The sequence below is a fragment of the Pollachius pollachius genome (assembly GCF_949987615.1).
Source record: "Pollachius pollachius genome assembly, chromosome: 13".
NCBI lineage: Eukaryota > Metazoa > Chordata > Actinopteri > Gadiformes > Gadidae > Pollachius > Pollachius pollachius.
The window spans coordinates 1044031-1066007 of NC_136946.1; the positions used below are offsets into that span (position 1 = coordinate 1044031).

At 44.3% G+C, this 21977-nt stretch overlaps 1 protein-coding gene across 1 annotated transcript in view; it reads left to right on the forward strand.

The window, feature by feature from the left end:
- The window catches only part of LOC307084805 (uncharacterized protein), a gene marked incomplete at both ends in the record, with an annotated part of 151199 nt that overhangs the window by 35090 nt on the left and 94132 nt on the right, over positions 1-21977 (forward strand). Inside the window, 6 exons of the mRNA XM_079749308.1 lie at positions 869-1068; positions 4709-4782; positions 5688-5799; positions 6559-6621; positions 19037-19150; positions 21062-21118. Coding sequence (XP_079605434.1) covers positions 869-1068; positions 4709-4782; positions 5688-5799; positions 6559-6621; positions 19037-19150; positions 21062-21118 — 620 coding nt within the window. The remainder of the gene's footprint in view (positions 1-868; positions 1069-4708; positions 4783-5687; positions 5800-6558; positions 6622-19036; positions 19151-21061; positions 21119-21977) is intronic.

Sequence of the window (21977 nt, forward strand, 5' to 3'; positions counted from 1 at the left end):
ACAGCTTACTCAACAACTACAATATCTAGCCCAACTACCATCACGACTGGACCAACAACTACCACAGCTAGCCTAACTACCACCACAGCTGGACAAACAACAACCACAGCTGGACCAACAACTACCACAGCAAAGCTAACAACTACAATAACCAGCCATAGAACTACAACAGCTGTCCCAACAACTAACACAGCTGGCCCAATAACAAACACAAATGGACCAATAACTACCACAGCCGCCCCAACAATTACCACAGCTGGACCAACAACTACCATAGCCAGCTCAACTACCACCACAGCTCGACAAACAATGACCACATCTGGACCAACATCTACCAGAGCTGCCCCAACAACTACAGCTGGCCCAACTACCATAACATCAAGCCCCACAACTACCACCACTGGACATACAACTACGAAATATGTCCGAACAAGTACCAACGCTGGACCAACAACTACCACAGCTGGATCAACTACCACCACAGCTGGTCCAACAACGACAGCTGGGCAAACAACAATCAAATCTAGACCAAAGACAACCACAGCCAAGCCAACAACTACAATATCTAGCCCAACTACCACCACAATTGGACCAACAACTACCACAGCTAGCCTAATCACCACCACAACTGGACCAACAACAACCACAGGTGGACCAACAACAACCTCAGCCAGACAAACAACAACAACAGCTGGAACAACAACTACCACATCTAGCCCAACAATAACCACAGCAAACCCAACAACTACCATAGCTAGCCCTAGAACTACAACAGCTGTCCCAACAACTATCGCAGATGGCCCAACAACAAAAACAATTCGAACAACAACTACCACAGCTGCCCCAACAACTACCACCGCTGGACCAGCAACTACCACAGCTGAACAGAAAACTACCAATGCTGGCCCAACTACCTCCACAGCTGGACCAACAACAACCACAGCTGCCCCAACTAAGAAGACCGCTGGACCAACAACTACCACAGCTGCCCCAACAACTATGACAGCTGGACCAACGACAATCACCGCCGGACTAACAACTACCACAGCTGAACAGACAACTACTCCAGTCAGCCCAACTACCACCACACCTGGACAAACAATAACCACAGCTGGACAGACAACTACCCCAATCGGCCCAACTACCACCACACCTGGACAAACAACTACAGGAACTGAAGAGACAACTACCCTAGTTGGCCCAACTACCACCACACCTGAACAAACAACAACCACAGCTGGACAAACATCTACCACAACTAGCCCAACAACTACCACAGCAAACCCAACAACAACCACACTAAACCAAATAACTACCACGGTGAGCCCAACAACTTCCACAGCTGGAACAACTACCACTGCTGGACTTACAACTATCACAGCGGAACAGACAGCTACCACAGCCGGCCCAACTACCACCACACCTGGACAAACAAAAACCACAGCTGGACAGACAACTACCCCAGTTGGCCCAACTACCACCACAACTTTACAAACAACAACCTCGGCTGGACAAACAACAACCATAGCTAACCCAACAACAACCACACTAAACACAATAACCACCACTGCTAACCCAACAACTACCACAGCTAGCCAAACAACTACGACAGCTGTCCCAAGGACAACAATATCTAACCCAACTATCACCACAGCTGGACCAACAACTACCCCTGCTAGCGCAACGACCACCACAGCTGAACCAAGAACTACAACAACTGGAACAAGAACTACCACATCTAGCCAAACGATAACCACAGCAAACCCAACAACAACCACACTTAACCCAATAACTACCACAGTGAGCCCAACTACATCCACAGCTCGACCAACAACTACCAGAGCTGAACAGACAACTACCACAGCTGGCACAACTACCACCACACCTGGACAAACAACTACCACAGCTGAACAGACAACTACCACAACTGGCCCAACTACCACCAAACCTGGACAAACAACAACCACAGCTGGACAGACAACTACCCCAGTCGGCCAAACTACCAACACAACTTTAGAGATAACAACCTCAGCTGGACAAACAACTACCACAGCTAGCCCAACAACTAACACAGCTGGACCCACGACAACCACAGCTGGACCACCAACTACCACATCTAGCCCAACAGAAACCACAGCAAACCCAACAACCATCACTGCTAGCCCTACAACTACAACAGCTGTCCCAACAATTACCACAGCTAGACCAGCAACTACCACCGCTGGACCAACAACAACCACAGCTGGTCCAACATCTACCACAGCTAGCCCAACTACCAGCACTGCTGGACCAACAACAACCACATCTGGTTCAACAGCAACCACAGCAAATCCAACAACTACCAAAGCTGGAGCTTCAACTACCACTGCTGGACCAACAACTACTACAGCTGCACCAACAACAACCATAGCTAGCCCACCTACCACCACAGCTGGACCAACTACAACCACAGTTGGACCAACAATAACCACATCTGGACAACCAACAGCCACAGCATACCCAACATCTATCACAGCTAGCCCAGCAAGTACGACATCTGGCCCAAGAACTACCACATCTAGCCCAACATCAACCACAGCTGCCCAAATTACCACCACAGCTAGCCTAATAACTACCACAGCAAACCCAATAACTACCACAGCTGGACCATCAGCTACCACAGCTGGACCAACAACTACCACATCTAGTCCAACTAGAAACACACCTGGACCAACAACTACTACAGCTGGCCCAAGTACCAAAACATCAAGCCCCACAACAACCACAGCTGGACCAACAACTACAACAGCTATCCGAACATCTACCATAGCTGGACCAACTTCTCTAATAGCTGTCCCAACTACGACAACAGCTGGCCCAACTAAAACAGCCGGACCATCAACAACCACAGTCGGCCCCACTACTACCACAGCTGGACCAACAACTACCACAGCTGGACCTAAAACAACCAAGGCTGGACCAACAACTACCACAGCTATCCGAACAACTACCACAGCTGGACCAACTTCTCTAACAGCTCTCCCAACTACAACAACAGCTGGCCCGAATGAAACAGCTGTCCCATCAACTACAACAGCTGGCACAGGTAAAACAACCAGAGCTGGCCTATCTACAGTTACAGCCGTGCAGATTATAACCATTGCTGGCCCTTCTATAACCACAGCTGGCCCAACAACGACCACAGCAGTCCCAACTACTACCACTACAGCAGACCCATATGCAGAAACGAAAGCTGGCATTATCTTCAATGCAGCTTCCCCAACTACATCAATTACAGCTGGTGAAACAACAAGAAAAGCTGGCCCATCCACAACCACAGCTGGACCAACAACGACCACAGCTGGACCAACTACAACCAAAGGTGGCCCTTATACATCATCCAAACTTGGCCATAGAACAACTGTAGCTGGCCCTACAATGTTAAATGCTGCTCCATCAATAACCACAGCTGGCCTAACTACAACAATAGATGTACAGGTTGCAATCACAACTGGCCAGACTACAAGTTCAGCTGATTTGAAAACCACTGCAGGAGTCACAATGACCAGAGCTGATTTGAATAGCGCAGCTGGCAATTCTACGACAACAACAGGTCCAACTTTAACTACAGTTGGCCCAACTACAACCACAGATGACCTGACTGCAACCACAGATGCCCTGACTGCAAACATAGTTGGGCCAGCAGAAACCCCTATGGGGTTAGTAATTGGAGTTACTAGTGAAGGAGCTATCATAGCAGGAGGAGTTGCTACACAGGAAGCCATAGGAGCAGGAGCAATGATTCCAAAGGGAACAATCACAGCTGGCCACACTTCAACCGCAGCTGAACAGACTGCAGCAAAAGCTGGCCCAACAATCCTAGCTGGGCCCACAATTACCCAGGCTGACCCAACAAAAAACCCAATGGGGCCAACTAAAAGCAAAGCTGGAGTAACGAGTGAAGGAGTTAGCATAGCAGGAGGAGGTGCTACAAAGGGGGCAACAGGAAAAGGAGGACTTATTCCACAGGGAACCAACACAGCTGGCCCTGCTACAACTACAGCTGGCCCTGCTACAACAATAGTTGGCCCAACTAGAACTACAGCTGGCCCAACTAAAAATACAGCTGGTCCAACTACCAAAACAACTAAAGCAGGTCCACAAACTACCAAAACTGGCAAAACTACAACCACAGGTGTTCTGACTGCAAACATAGTTGGCAAAACCTCAACCCAAATGGGCTTAACTAGAGCATCAGATGGACTCAATGGTGAAGAAGCAAGTGCACCAGGAGAAGTTGGTCCACAGCAAACAACCAAAGCTGGCCAAACTGCAACCACAGATTACCCGACTGCAACCACTGGTGTCCTGAATAAAACCTTTGCTGGTCCAACTGCAGCAACAGCAGGCCCAGCTAAAAATACAGCTGACCCAACAGCAAACCCAATGGGCCCAACTAAAACCACAGCTGGACTCAACGGTGAAGGAGCTATCATAGAAGAAAAAGTTCCTACCCAGGGGGGAAATGCACCAGGAGGACTTGGTTTACTGGATACAACCACAGCTGGCCAGACGACAAATATAGTTGGTAAAATACCAACTAAAACAGGCTCACAAACTACCAAAACTGGCCCAACTAAAACCACAGCAGGCCCAACTACACCTAAATCTAGCACAACTACCACCACAATGGTACTGACTCAAACGTCAGCTGAACTCGGTACTGAAGGAGCAACAGAAGCAGGAGGATGTGCTCCACAGGGAGCAGCAGCAACAGCTCCAGGAGTTTGGAATGCAGTCGGAGTAGAGCTGTTTATTCCCGTAGTTATGATACCATTTTCCTTTTTAGTTCCAAGTCAACACAGTTCAGATGGCCCAATTACAACCACAGCTAGCCCAACAATTTGCACCACTAGCCAAACTATAAGCACAGCTGGCCCAACGACTAGCACTGCTGACTCAACTACATCCACAGCTGACCAAACTACAATCTCAGCTGACCCAACTACAACTACATCTGGCAAAACTACCACCACAATTGTACCGACCCAAACCTCAGCTTTAATGGGTACTGAAGGAGCAATAGAAGCAGGAGGGTGTGTTCCACAGGGGACAACAGCTCCAGGAGTTTGGAATTTAGTCGGAGTACAGCTTTTTATCCCGGTAGTTACATTACCTTTCTCCTTCTTATTTCCAAGTCAAGACAGTATGGGCAGCCCGAGTACAACCACAGCTGGCCCGACAATGTGCACCACAAGCCAAACTACAAGCACTGCTGGCCCATCTGTAACAACAGCAGACCCAACTACCACAGCTGGCCCAACTACAACCATAGCTGGACCAACAACTACCACAGCTGGACCAACAACAACAACAGCTGGCCAAATGACTGCCACAGCTGGAACAACATCAAACACACCTGGCAGAACAACTACAACTACAGCTGGCCCAACTACAACCACAGCTGGGCCGACTGGAAATATAGTTGGCCAAACTAAACCCCCAGCTGGACCCACTAGTGAAGGAGCTGTAATAACAGAAGTATGTGATCCACTGGGGACAACAGTTTCAGTAATTTGGGATGCAGTACAGCTGTTTATGCCGGTAGTTATATTACCTTTCTCCTTATTTCCAAGTCAAGACAGTACGGGCAGCCCGAGTACAACCACAGCTAGCCCGGCAATGTGCACCACTTGCCAAACTACAAGCACAGCTGGCCCAACGACTAGCACTGCTGACTCAACTACATCCACAGCTGGCCAATCTACATCCACAGCTGGCCCAACTATAACTACATCCAGCCAAACTACCATCACAATGGTCCCAACTAAAACCCCAGCTGGACTCACTAGTGAAGGATCTGTAATAACAGGAGGAGGTGCTCCACAGGGGACAACAGCTCCAGGAGTTTGGAATGTAGTTGGAGTACAGCTGTTTATTCCAGTAGTTATAATACCTTTCTCCATTTTAGTTCCTATTCAAGAAAGTACAGATGGCCCAAGTACAACCTCAGCTATCCCGACAATGTGCACCTCTAGCCAAACTGCAAGCACAGCTAGCCCAATTGCAGCCACAGCAGACCCAACTATCACAGCTGGACCATCAAGTACCACAGCTGGCCAGACTAAAACCACAGCTGGATCAACAACAACCACAGCTGGCCCAACAACTAGCACTTCTGACTCAACTACATCCAAGGCTGACCAAACTACAACTACATCTGGCACAAGTACCACCACAATTGTACTGACTCAAACCCCAGCTGGACTCACTAGTGTAGGAGCTGTAATAACAGGAGGGGATGCTCCACTGGGGACAACCACTACAGGAGTTTGGAATGTAGTTGGAGTACAGCTGATTATCCCGGTAGTTATAATACCTTTCTCCTTTTCCGGTCCTATTCAAGGCAGTACAGATGGCCAAAGTACAACCACAGCTAGTCCGACAATGTGCACCACTTGCCAAACTGCAAGCACATCTACTCCAATTGGAACCACAGCAGACCCAACTATCACAGCTGGACCAACAAGTTCCACAGCTGGCCTGACTACAACCACAGCTGGACCATCTATAACCACAGCTGGCCCAACAACTACCACAGCTAGCCCAACGACTAGCACTGCTGAATTAACTGCATCCACGGCTGGCCAAACTACAACCTTAGCGGACCCAACCACAACTACATCTGGCACAAGTACCACCACAATTGTACTGACTCAAACCCCAGCTGGACTCACTAGTGAAGGAGCTGTTATAACAGGAGGAGATGCTCCACTGGGGATGACAGCTCCAGGAGTTTGGAATGTAGTCGGAGTACAGATGATAATCCCGGTAGTCATAATACCTTTCTCTTTTTCTGTTCCGAGTCAGGACAGTCCAGCTGAGACAACCACTAGTACTGCTGGCTCAACTGCAACCACAACTGGCAGAACGACTACAACAGCTGGGCCAACTACCACCACCATTTTCCAATCTACAACCACGTCTTGCCCGACCATGCTCACTACTCGCCAAACGACTCCAACAGCTGCCCAGACGACAACCACAACAGTTACAGCTGACCTGACTACCACCACAACATCTACAGCTGACCTGAGTGCCACCACAACATCTACAGCTGACCTGAGTACCACCACAACATCTACAGCTGACCTGACTACCACCACAACGTCTACAGCTGACCTGACTACCACCACAACGTCTACAGCTGACCTGACTACCACCACAACGTCTACAGCTGACCTGACTACCACCACAACGTCTACAGCTGACCTGACTACCACCACAACAGCGACAGCTGGCTCAACTAAAAGCGCAGCCTTCACCAGAAATACAACATCAACAACTGCAGCTGTTTTGAGTTGTGATGGAGCCATCATATTAGGAGGATGTGCTCCACAAGGAACAACAGCATATGGAATTTGGAATATAGTTGGAGTACAGCTGTTTATCCCAGTAGTAATACCCATCTCCTTTTTAGTTCAGAGTCAAGACAGTACAGGAAGCCGAAGCACAACTGCAGCTAGCCCGACAATGTGCACCACTAGCCAAACTACAAGCACAGCTGCCCGAACAACAGCTTCCACCTCTAGCCCAACTACAACCACAGCTGGACCAACGAGGACCACAGCAGCCCCAACAGCAACTACCAACACTAGCCCAACAACTACCACAGCCGGCCAAACTACGACCACAGCTGGCCCAACTACAACGACAGCAGGTCCAACAACAACCATTATGACAACTGCTGTCAACAGAATAACCACCTCGGACCTAAGTCCTGACAAAGCTGTAATAGCAGGAGGAGGAGTCGCACAGGGTGCATTGGTAGCAGAGGGATCAGAAGATGGAATTACGCATGTAGGAGGAGTGAATATGGCAGTCACGGTAACACCTTTATCAACCTCAGTTCAGAATCGATACAGTTGTCTTGTAGTATCGCTCATTGGAATCGCAGCAAAGCTTTTAATTTAGTGTTTCGTGACACACTGGTATTATTTGCTATCTTGGTCAATTACTAAGTGTTAGTTGATGTATAATATACATATATATATATTTTTTTTTTGCAAATGTTTAATGTCTGTATCATTTAATAAAAAAACTTTATTGTGAAATCATAATAGAAAAAGTTATCTCACTAAATTTTCGAAAGATCTCTCAAAATTTAAATTTGAATGAATGTCACTTAAGTCACTTTCACAGAATGAGGTAACACAATGGTGTTGGAGCCAAGGCCTTGCATTTTGTTGTTTTATCAAAATTAGGAACTTCTTGACAAGATATTTGGTAGGTTCTGGGAGGGCTAGTAATGGCTGATCCCACACACACCTGGTGGTGACGCGGCATTCTGGCGGCCATGTTGGACCCAGTCTGAGTCACTGGTCAGACAGCATAATACAATTACATTTTCATATAGGGCATTTAGCAGATGCTTTTGTCCAAAGCGACTTACAATAAGTCCATTTGTCAGAAGAAAGAGAAACACAATATGGGCCCTGTCTTGCATCCAGCGCAATTGACTTTCTACACTGACGCATGTGTCGTTGATAGTTTGCAACTGGCGCAGAGCGTTCTTTTCCCTCCACCGCCAAGCGTCGCTTAATTAGGGAATGATCTCCCTGATGCTAGTTTGCAGTTTCAAAAAACAATTCTGCCACAAACCAGGAAATACCTGGTTTAAAGTCAGTGGCGCGTTGTTCAGATGCTATTTTAAGAGCGCATGCATAATGTTGCTTGTGCACCTCGCACATACACTTTGCTTCTCTGATCTACCTAGCCACACATTATTGGTAAATTATTTGTGAAAGAACAGCTGATACAGCGGTAATAAATTGTACTTTTAAATCAATGCATCTGCAAACACCGTACAGCAAACACATATTTTCTTAACACAGACATCGTGTACAAGCCCATAACTTTTAGGATTGATGAGTATTTCATCGTGAGAAAACATTGTTTTACCGCGAGTGAGTGCTAAAAAGAATGAATGAATGCAGGCGCGCGTGTGTGTATGGGTAAAATAATTAATGAATGCGTGCATCCATCTGTTTAAACACACGCAAACTAAACACGTAACGCATAATACAGTCCATGGCAATGTGTATTAACGGGGGGACACATGCATAATAGGAAAACAAGTTGATAACGATAATGCATACAATACTGGTAAGAAACAAGTTTGTTAATGTATTGCGTATATCATTAGAGCTGTCAAATAGAACAAAATAGGATATCAAATAGAACCACAGTAACCGCATATCATATGTGTGTTAAGTTTTCTTTCCCAAGATTTATTGAGGACTCAGTATTTCTGAAGTTGTGGAAGAAAACCTTATTCCATGTGTGAATTATGCCATATTATTTGGCCATAAACTGAGCCATTTGAAGTTTAAAATTCATGTGGTCATGCATCTGTCTCATCGGAGACTGCAAACACGCTGTCAAAATATTAACTTGTCAGATTCAAATGCGCTCATGGCTCTTAAAGGGGATGGGAGCTGGCACTCTCATTGGTTTATTGCACGTTACACCCAAAGCACACCCATGGGTAATTAGGTTACTTCTGGGCAACCCTTTTTAGATTTGCGTCGGGCGCAAGAGTTATTTATCCGCCGGTATAATAGCAACATCGCCATAGAACCGCCCACAAAGCTACTTGCGTTTGACGCTTCTCACTTGCGGATCAGATTGTTAAAATAGGGCCCAATATATATCACTGTGGTTACAGTAAGGATCTTCATAGAACCAAGTGCCAAGCACTGACAATCACTAGGTTAACCCATTCTCCAACCCATACAAGGAACGCTAGGATGTTCAACATACTGTTGTAGGTGTACAGTCGTATGTAGGCCCGGTCTGAGTCACAGCTCAGACACTTTGGTTACCATGAATTGAAATTAAAGTAAACTTGTTTGGTCATACTTGTATTATACCTGTCACATATCATTGTAGAAGAACGTATAATAATTATGACAAAAATGTCCAGTTTCGTTAGTATTCAACCCATTACCCTCCTGCAAACACACACCAATCAAATGTAAATCTGGGTACATATGCATACATAGACACACACACAAACATCAAATGGTTATTTTTTGCAAATAATTGTGAATAAAGATATTTTAAAACGGAAAGGGAAAAGTGGATTGTGGCTTATGGACGGCAAATGGCGCCGGATCACTTTGCATCGTGTTATACACCCTGATGGCAGCAGAGGGCGCCAGGCTGTATCACATTGTGTTATGTGTGGAGGGTTTGTCTTGAAATATGAGGCCAAAAGCACCGGCTGAACACCAACCAATGACTGCAGTGTTGTGGACTTAATGCAAACACAAAGCATCGTGGTACCATGAACATCTTATATTATTTACTGTACTGTCACTTATTAAAATAGAGGCACAGAGAAGGGTTTGAATTGATGTACATATTAATGTGGAAGACACCGGGTTGGATCTGGACAGAGTGCTCAAAGTAAAATTCTAACAACTGAAGGGAATAATATTCCTCAAGGAAGACACATGCACGTTTAAATATCAGCCTGGAGTCCATCAGCCCTAGGAGGGGGCATGCCCCGAGTCAGACCCCGACAGTTTAACACATCGGTCGGTATCAATAGAAGATGCCGTTGACTCTTTACTGGACACCAGCTGTTTGTCACTTGTCCAATGAAAAACCCTGGTTCCCAACAAAATATTTATATATATACGTTCACCACCTAGTGATGCTCATAGAATAGGTGTATGTGTGGGTGCACATGAATATTTGTATGTGTATACGTGTATATATATGTTTGTGTATACATGGATATATGTACGTGTATATGTGTATATGATATGAATGTATAGACATGGGTACATGCATGTATATTAAACTGATGCTCAGTTCTTCTGTGTTTGACATGTTTACACACCTTCACACACCACCACCACACAACCTGAGGATGTGTTCCAGGTGTCCTGGGTTCTGCTAGGCTGAAACAGAGGTGACCAGTGAATCCCTGGTTGGGAGGTGAACCCTGCCTGGTGGTGAGTCCCCCTCAGCGAGAGAAGGGTTTAAAGGTATGGCAGTGACACGTTAAGACATCAGGGGAGAAAGTCACTGTTAGCCGGGATGGAACGCAACTCCACTGGTTCAGCTGAAGTGGTTTGACGCTGGGCTCTAACAAACAAACAGAGGATGAGCGAGCATTCAAAACATTTGACTTGTATTCTCTGGTAGCTGTTGCCTAATAATGATTCAGTGTGGAGAAGCTGAAAACATCATATTTTAAACTGTATTTTTTTGTACAGTGCCTTCAAAGTAAAAAAAAAGGGTAACGCTTTATATTGAGGTCCTTGAAAGAAGCCTTTATTAATAGGTAATAAGACGTTATTATATGCTTATTTACATTAATTGGGGTTAAAAGACTATCTATAAGGGTCAATAATAACATAATAAACATGTTTATTGTGAGATTATAAGACTTTAGTTTAGAGTTTATAAGTAACTTGTTAACTATTTATTGATTGCTCAATAATAATAGACTCATGCGTTTCTTATAGTTGTTAACAAATGCCATAAAACCCATTTATTTAATATTACTAACTTACTTATTATGTCGTTGTTAAACCTCTACTAAGCATCTTTTATGCTTATTAAGGTGAATAAGTCCTTTATTAAACTGCTAATTATGCATTTTGCAGGTATGGGATCTAAAGCGGGAACCATGGTTACATCCATATCAACTTTATTTCGCCATGTATACAGACACTAGGAATTCGATTTGGTCTTCTCCATGCAGGCAACACACAGTAAAACAGTAATACAAAAACACCATACAAGGACAAACAGTACCATAATGAGCAATAATTTTTTAGGAATGGAGATAGTGCAGTGTTAAATAAAATTGAAGTGCAATGGAGTCCAAGTTTAGGAGTTATTTAGGAGGGCTATTGCTTGCTTGGGGGAAAAAACTGTGTAGGTGGCGTGATGTGATGGACATAATAGCCCTGTACCGCCGTCCAGAGGGGAGAAGATTAAACTGACTGTTGGCAGGATGAGATGGGTCGGTGGCAATCTTCACAGCTCTGTTAATGGTTTATTAAGGTTAAAAAGTCCCTGTATTAAACTGCTAATTATGCATTTTGCAGGTAGGGGATCTAAAGCGGGAACCATGCTTATTAAGGTTAATAAGTCCTTTATTAAACTGCTTATTATGCATTTTGCAGGTACGGGATATAAAGCAGGAGCAATGCTTATTAAGGTTAATAAGTCCTTTATTAAACTGCTTATTATGCATTTTGCAGGTACGGGATATAAAGCAGGAGCAATGCTTATTAAGGTTAATAAGTCCTTTAAAGGTCCCATGGCATGCTACATTATGGATGGTTTACTATAGATATTAGTGGGCCCCTAACACACTATTTGAAGACGTTCCCGAAATTCAGCCGTGGTGCAGAATTACAGCCACTACGAGCCAGTCGCACAATGAGCTTTCCACAAACACGCTGTTTCGGTGTCTGTAGCTTTAATGCAAATGAGGAGGAGAGAGGCGGGTCAAGGAGGAGGGTGGGGGTGTGGCCCTAAGCAGCTTGCAGCCACGGAACCATGCGCTCTGTTTACAGTGGATGTATCGCAATGGCGAGGCGCACACAGCCTTTGGCTGTGTTCTGTAAATATTTTAGAACACTCCGGGTGCTCCGGTGGGAGTCCTGGAGCTCTATATCTAAATAATGTTATATTATACATAGATATCTATATCATATTATATATACTATCACGGCCAAAAGCTGTGTGCGCCTCCAGACGATATTATGAATCTCAAACGAAGTCTCTGGTTCTTCCACGTCCACATCAATCTGAAGTAGACTGAACCACGACATGGAGGAGAAAGGGATTGTTGCCCACGATTGTTGACTGCGACGTCTCCTGCTAGAGCCTCGCTGCCGAGGCACCGAGGCTGGCAACAATCCCTTTCTCCTCCATGTCGCAGTTCATGTACTTCAGGGAGTCAAATCCAAAGTTCCTTTCCCTCAATTCCTTCTCAACCATGGCTGAGATATCCCAAACTACAGTCTCGTTGTGAAAATACAAGAGACGTCAAAGAACCGTGTTATGCGCCATAACACCAACAGCAGAACGGTTATCCAAATAACAAAGAAGTGTACAACACTTGCGTTACAGTGTGTGTAATCACACACACACGTGGCACTTGCACGGTCGTAGCTAATTGTCTTATTGGCCGGCCAAATTCTCTGGGCGGGCAAGGCAGAGAACGGGGAGGTAACTTGGCCCCTTATGACGACGTATGGGGCCACATTCCAAATCAGTGCACTGAGCTTCCATTTTTTCAAAGGCGAGCAGGATACCTAGTGCTCGTTTTACACCGAACGCAAGTTTTAGCCACTGGGGGACGATAGGCAGGCTAGGGGAACTCATATTAATGTTACAAAACCTCACAAAGTGAGATCTTCATGCCATGGGACCTTTGATATACACTTATTTACAGTTAATGAGTACTATATGTTATCAAGGTTGATAAAATGTGAAATAAAAACGATATATACTGTAAATACAATGGTATGGCGGTGAAGCACAAAAATAAACTTTAAGACAGCTTGTTTGCAAAATAGCTATATTTTTAATTTGAAAAACTTTTAATATTCTTGAACATCAACATTTAAATAAATGGACTACACGAATCCGCGTCTGGCTTCCCCATGGCCCAGGGGATGGTTGGGAATTTTTCTGGCTGGTCGTTCTTGTTACTGTATAAAGAAAAATAAAGAACATTGACCACAATAGAGAGTTAGCAGACAGGTTACAATAAGCATTAAACCGTTTAGACATGGATTCATGAAACAACTGTTAGAATTAGATACATTTGGTTACCTAGTTTAATAGGATATCATAAGCTAAACGTTAGCTCAAATGTAGCATGCCAAAGCCTCTGAAAGAATGTAATGTAAGCCAAAAAAGTTTGCTAGCAAACAGCTAGTTAGCTAGAACCAGCTACCGTTACTATAGCATTACATTCTTAAACCTACCAGAGAGTCATCCTCCAGTGCGGACCTCTTCCTCTTACCCATCCATCCATCCTTGTTCCTGTCTTTTGTCCGTCAGTTGTTGGTCTGGGGTGCTCGTGCTGACGATTCCGGCTTGTTCTCCAAACGTTCGTCAAACACTTCATCAAGCCTATCCTGGCTCCGCCCGCCTAAGTACTTCCGCTCCATTTTAATTTCCCTTCAGTACTACGTCTGGGTCTGCGGTATGTTAGCGGGTTTTCTCCGTCCAAATTTCGTGCGTCCAATCAGTGAACAGAGGGAGTGGCTGAGACCAATGACGTTAAAGTCAGCTCTCATTGACGGACATCTTCACACACGGTGTGTGGTTTGTTTACAGATAGATAATACAGTTAATAATAATAGTAATAGATATTACAGTTTAATAGGTCCATGGTTTATAGCCTGTGCGAATCGTGTTTCCCGGCTAAACGTTAGCGATTGGTTATGGCAGATCCAGAGTGGCACTGGGCAGATCCAATAGTTTTAAACTTCAACAGACACCCGCCTTCAAGTGAGTTAACGTTAGTCAAAGGAGTGGGTCCAGACTCTGTGCAAATGAAATGAAGTAAGATAGTCTGGTACGACCAGGCTACATGAAGCCATCATCCACTTGCATAAACAGATTTTCCGGTTTAAAATTACCTTCAAAATAAAAGCCTTTAATGGATATGAGGCACTAAACAGATCACACTCACTCAACATGTGCAGACTTGTTAACCTTATAAGCATTGTTCCCGCTTTAGATCCCGTACCTGCAAAATAATAATAATTAATAATAATTAAACAATAATTAGCAGTTTAATAAATAATTGATTAACCTGAATAAGCATAAAAAATGCTTAGTAAAGGTTTAAAAATGACATAATTGGTAATCTAGTAAGACTCAATAAATGGGTTTGTAATGCGTTTATTAACAACTATAAGAAACTCATAAGACTATTATTAATGTTATTAAGCAATCAATAAATAGTTAACAAGTGACTTATAAATGCTTATAAAAGTCGTATAATCTCACAATAAACACGTTTATAATGTTATTATTAACACTTATAGATAGTCTTATTAACACCAATTAATGTTAATAAGCAAATAATGAGGGTCTTATCCCCTATTAACAAAGGTTTATACAAGAACCTTAATATAAAGCGTTACCAAAAAAAGTTTTATGCAAACTACTAGGTTGGGGTCAGTTATATATATTTTTTAATTACTATATTTTTTTTAGCACAGTGCACTAAAATCATGAAAGAAAAGGTGTTACAACATACAGAATAATACATAATTATTTAGTAATGTATTATTACTTCATTAACAAGATGTGAAATATTTTGCCTAATCAGTTTCCACCAGACAGCTTTAGCGCGTATATGATGTACTGAGCTGGAGCAGCCTCCACCAGCTTGGAGGGAATGAAACCGGTATCACAGCCTCGCAGGTTATACATCATAATTACATGCTATAATCAACCACAGCGTAAACGCACCCTCGTTCAGAGCACTGGTCGGACGGGTGTTTCCACCTGCTGGGTGTGAGTGAGTCGTTAATGGCATTGTATAGAAGTATTTCAATATAAACTACAGTGAAATACTTTTGTACACAACTCTCCCAATCTCATTACAGGATCTCGGAAGACCAGTTGGTCAGAAATAGGTCGGAAATGGAATTGATGTATTATTAATTTAGATAGGGGAATAATATAAACCTTGAATTTAAGACTATTGAATGCTTTGTATTTAAACAACAACTAATGAGTGTAATGACTGTCTTATTAAAGTCCCAATGGTTAAGATGTGAATCAAAGTCAGTAGGGCCCTTCCCTTACTCTAAGTCAGTAGGGCCCTTCTCTTTATCCAAGTCAGTTGGGCCCTTCTCTTTATCTAAGTCAGTAGGGCCTTACTTTTAATCTAAGTCAGTAGGGCCCTTCTCTTACTCTAAGTCAGTTGGGCCCTTCCCTTACTCTAAGTCAGTAGGGCCCTTCTCTCACTCTAAGTCAGTAGGGCCCTTCTCTTTATCTAAGTCAGTTGGGCCCTTCTCTTTATCTAAGTCAGTTGGGCCCTTCCCTTACTCTAAGTCAGTAGGGCCCTTCTCTTTATCTAAGTCAGTTGGGCCCTTCTCTTTATCTAAGTCAGTAGGGCCTTTCTTTTAATCTAAGTCAGTAGGGCCCTTCTCTTTATCTAAGTCAGTCGGGCCCTTCTCTTTATCTAAGTCAGTAGGGCCTTTCTTTTAATCTAAGTCAGTAGGGCCCTTCTCTTTATCTAAGTCAGTTGGGCCCTTCTCTTTATCTAAGTCAGTTGGGCCCTTCCCTTACTCTAAGTCAGTAGGGCCCTTCTCTTTATCTAAGTCAGTTGGGCCCTTCTCTTACTCTAAGTCAGTAGGGCCCTTCTCTTTATCTAAGTCAGTAGGGCCCTTGTCTTACTCTAAGTCAGTAGGGCCCTTCTCTTTATCTAAGTCAGTTGGGCCCTTCTCTTTATCTAAGTCAGTAGGGCCTTTCTTTTAATCTATGTCAGTTGGGCCCTTCTCTTACTCTAAGTCAGTATGGCCCTTCTCTCACTCTAAGTCAGTAGGGCCCTTGTCTTACTCTAAGTCAGTAGGGCCCCTTCTCTTTATCTAATCCAAGAGACGGACCCTACTGACCCTCCCCCCTCTCACCCTGTGGTGAGACGGGGGAGGGCTCCTGTCACTCACTGTAGAAACACAACTCAACCTCAACCAGTGATCGAGGACTTGAGGTTCAAGGTTGCTTTATAATACACTTGGAAAGTCTAGTGAGCTAGACTAACAGTTCCTCTACCCTAAAAGCAAAGACATTTATTAATCTAAATATTTTGAAAGAACTCAATACAAAATACATGTATGATTATGTTTTTAAATTTAATTAGTTTATTGATTGCCATGGCCATACATCAATGTCAATCCAGTCTTTTTTCTAATTGAATAATGACAATGCCTTCACAGATAGGACACAAAACCAAAGATGTTGAAGATGTGATCTGTTCTCCTGCTTGTATATATATATATATATATATATATATATATATATATATATATATATATATATATATATACTAGAAGATATATATATATATATATATATATATATATATATATATATATATGGACATATCTGTGGTTTAATACGTTGAATAAAAAGTAATGACAAATGTCAAAGAGGCAATGCAATGCAAATGTGGCATTATGCCAGTATGATACCAGTATGATGCCAGCAGTCATGATTCCAGTATGATACCAGTATAATACCAGTACTCATAATACCAGTATGATACCAGTCGTCATGATACAAGTTTGATACCAGTAGTCATGATACCAGTAGTCATGATACCAGTATGATACCAGTAGTCATGATACCAGTAGTCATTATACCAGTAGTCATGATACCAGTTTGATACCAGTAGTCATGATGCCAGTATGATGCCAGTAGTCATGATGCCAGTAGTCATGATGCCAGTAGTCATGATACCAGTAGTCATGATACCAGTTTGATACCAGTAGTCATGATACCAGTTTGATGCCAGTAGTCATGATACCAGTTTGATACCAGTAGTCATGATACCAGTATGATGCCAGTAGTCATAATACCAGTAGTCATTATACCAGTAGTCAGGATAGCAGTAGTCATGATACCAGTTTGATACCAGTAGTCATGATACCAGTAGTCATGATACCAGTTTGATACCAGTAGTCATGATACCAGTAGTCATTATACCAGTATGATGCCAGTTTGATACCAGCATGATACCAGTAGTCATGATACCAGTTTGATACCAGTAGTCATGATGCCAGTAGTCATGAGACCAGCATGATACCAGTAGTCATGATACCAGTTTGATACCAGTAGTCATGATACCAGTATGATACCAGTAGTCATGATACCAGTAGTCATGATACCAGTAGTCATGATGCCTGGATCTTCAGTTCAGAATGAATCCTTGAACTGAGACTTGAGACTTGAACAACTCTCAGCCCAGTGAAATGGACTCAAAAGCAAACTTGACTTAAACATTTCAAGCATCTATACACATAGATTTATAATATATGCACAACAAAATCATGAGTCAATATAATATCCAACAGTGACGAACAAAAAAGAGAGACCAAGGAGGTCTAAATGAAGGAACGTGACAAAAAATACCTTTCTAAGGTGAAGTTAACTTAGTCAGAACACCCCACAAAGTTGCTGAGCCTGTATACAAAATATGATATCAGCCCCTCCCAAATCCAAGACAAAGGCTGTTATTACAACAGAGAAGAATCAGAGTGTCAAAAGGGAGGAGATGCTATTCAAAATGCGTAATATATGTTCATATTGAAATGTCTTTGAATTGCTGAGACAGTCATCACTGAGGAGCAGTATACAGAGAGTTCACCTGCAGACACTGGCAGATTTCAAGGAGCAAGGCATCAGAGGAACAACAGACCTCAGCACAGCGTTCAAACTCTACTGAAACCAACTGAACCAGTGAGTACTGAGGTCCAGAGGCTATATGTATTAGCCTATAGAGTTTATAATAGCATCTCATATATGTGTCTACATGAAACTATAATCTTTGAATGCTTTGAGCAGCTGTTTAAATATAATGGACAATGTGAATAACCATGAATAAAAAAACTTAAATGTTAACAGGTTTTATGTATGAACCTCTAAACTACTAGTCATATTTTCATAAGAAAAAACATCCACAAATATCCACATGTTGAGGTTCTGAACAAATTACATGTTTTGCTTCGCAGATAAGAGACAGTGAAAATGAATCTCAAGACAGGTTTCGTGGTTGTTCTGTTATGTTACGGTAAGATACACCCTTCACCTGGTTATATTCCTTAACACAATTTGAGTTGATATTATGACAAAAAATAGTTTGAAGAAATAATCACAATGTAAATCGATTTGTAGTAAAGCAAATACTAGTTTAAGGATAATCACAGTAAGGTGAAGAACGATTAATTACTATTTTATAACCACAGCTGGACAAACAACTACCACCACTGGACCTACAACTACCACAGCTGGACCAACAACCACAACAGCTGGACCAACAACAACCACAGCTGCCCCAACTACGACCACCGCTGAACCAACAACTACCACATCAATCCCAACTACCACCAAAGCTGGACTAACAACAACCACAGCTGGCCCAACTACCACAACATTAAGTCCCACAACAACCACAGCTGGATCAACAACAACCAAAGCTGGACTAACAACAACCACAGCTGCCACAACAACTACAACAGCTAACACAACAACTACCACGGCTGCCCCAACTACCGCAACATCAAGCCCCACAACAATCACAGCTGCCTCAACAACTACCACCACTGGACCAACAACTACCACAGCTGCCCCAACAACTGCCACAGCTACCCAAACTACTACCACCGCTGGACCAACAACTACCACAGCTGCACCAACAACTACCAAAGCTGGCCCAACTACCAGAACATCAAACCCAAAAACAACCACAGTTGGACCAACAACTACCACAGCTGGACCAACAACTACCAAAAATGGACCAATAACAACCACAGCTGCCCCAACTATGACCACCACGGAACCAACAACTGCCATATCAATCCCCACAAAAACCACAGCTGAACTAACAACTACCAAAGCTGGCCCAACTTCCACAAAATCAAACCCCACAACTACCACAGCTAGACCAACTACCACCACAGCTGGACTAACAACTACCACAGCTGGCCCAACAACTACCACAGTTGCACCAACAACTACAACATCTGCCCCAACAACTACCACCGCTGGACCAACAACTACCGCAGCTGGACCAACAACTACCACAGCTGTGCCAACAACTACCACCACTCGACCAACAACAACCACAGCTGGACCAACAACAACCACAGCTGGACCAAAAACGACCACAGCTGCACTAACAACTACCACAGCTGGCCCAACTACCACAACATCAAACCCCAAAACAACCACACCTGCCCCACCAACTACCTCCGCTGCACCAACAACTACCACAGCTGCCCCAACATCTACCACAGCTGCCCCAACAACAACGACAGCTGGACCAACAACTACCAACGCTGGCCCAACTACCAAAACATCAAGCCCCACAACAACCAAAGCTGGACAAACTACTACAACCACTGGACATATAACTACCACAGCTGGCCCAAATACCACAACATCAAGCCCCACAACAACCATAGCTGGACAAACAACTACCACAGTTGCACAAACAACTAAAACATCTGCCCCAACAACTGCCACCGCTGGACCAACAACTACCGCAGTTGGACCAACAACAACCACAGCTGTGCCAACAACTACCACCACTCGACCAACAACAACCACAGCTGAACCAACAACAACCACCGCTGGACCAACAACTACCTCCGCTGGTCCAACAACTACCAGAGCTGCACCAACAACTACCACAGCTGGCCCAACTACGGCAACATCGAGCACCACAACAGCCACACCTGCCCAAACAACTACGTCCGCTGGACCAACAACAACCACAGCAAACCCAACAACTACCAAAGCTGCCCAAACAACAACCACAGTTGCACCAACAACTACCACAGCTGGACGAACAACTACCAAAGCTAGCACGACTACCACTACTGCTGCCCTAACAACTACCACAGCTGGCCCAACTACCGCAACATCAAGTCCCACAACATCCACACCTGTCCCAACAACTACCTCCACTGGACCAACAACTACCACAGCTGACCCAACAACAACCACTGCTGGAGCAACAACTACCATAGGTGGACCAACAACTATCAAAGCTAGCACAACTACAAATACTGCTAACCCAACAACTACCACAGCTGACCCAACAGCAACCACTGCTGGAGCAACAACAACCACAGCTGGACCAAAACCAACCACAGCTGGCCCAACTACCACCACATCAAGCCCCACAACAACCACAGCTGCCCCAACAACTACCACAGCTGCCCCATTAACAACCACCGCTGGACCAACAACTATCAAAGCTAGCACAACTACGACTACAGCTGCCCCAACAACTACCACAGCTGTCCCAACAACAACCACAGCGGGACCAAAACCAACCATAGCTGGCCCAACTACCACCACATCAAGCCCCACAACAACCACAGCTGGACCAACGACTACAACATCTGGCACAACTAACACAACAGCTGCCCCAACTACGACAACCGCAGAACCAACAACTACCACATCAATCCTAACTACCACCACAGCTGGACTAACAACTACCACAGCTGGCTCAACTACCACAACATTAAGCCCCACAACAACCACAGGTGGACCACAAACTACCACTGATGGACCAAACACTACGACAGCTGCCCCACCAACTACCACAGCTGCCCCAACAACTACCACAGCTGGACCAACTATGGCAACATCAAGCACCACAACAGCCACACTTGCCCCAACAACTACGTCCGCTGGACCAACAACTACAACATCTACCCCAACGACTACCATCGCTGGACCAACAACTACCGCAGCTGCACCAACAACTACCACAGCTCTGCCAACAACTACCACCACTCAACCGACAACAACCACAGCTGGACCAACAACAACCACCGCTGGACCAACAAATACCACAGCTGGACCAACAACTACCGCAGCTGCACCAACAACTACCACAGCTCTGCCAACAACTACCACCACTCAACGGACAGCAACCACAGCTGAACCAACAACAACCACCGCTGGACCAACAACTACCACAGCTGGACCAACAACCACCACAGCTGGCCCAACGACCACAACATCAAGCCCCAAAATAACCACTGCTGGACCAACAACTACCACAGCTGGACCAACAACTATCAAAACTAGCACAACTACCACTACTGCTGCCCCAACAACTACCACAGCTGCCCCAACAGCAACCACAGCTGACCCAACTACCACAACATCAAGCCCCAAAACAACCACAGCTGGACCAACAA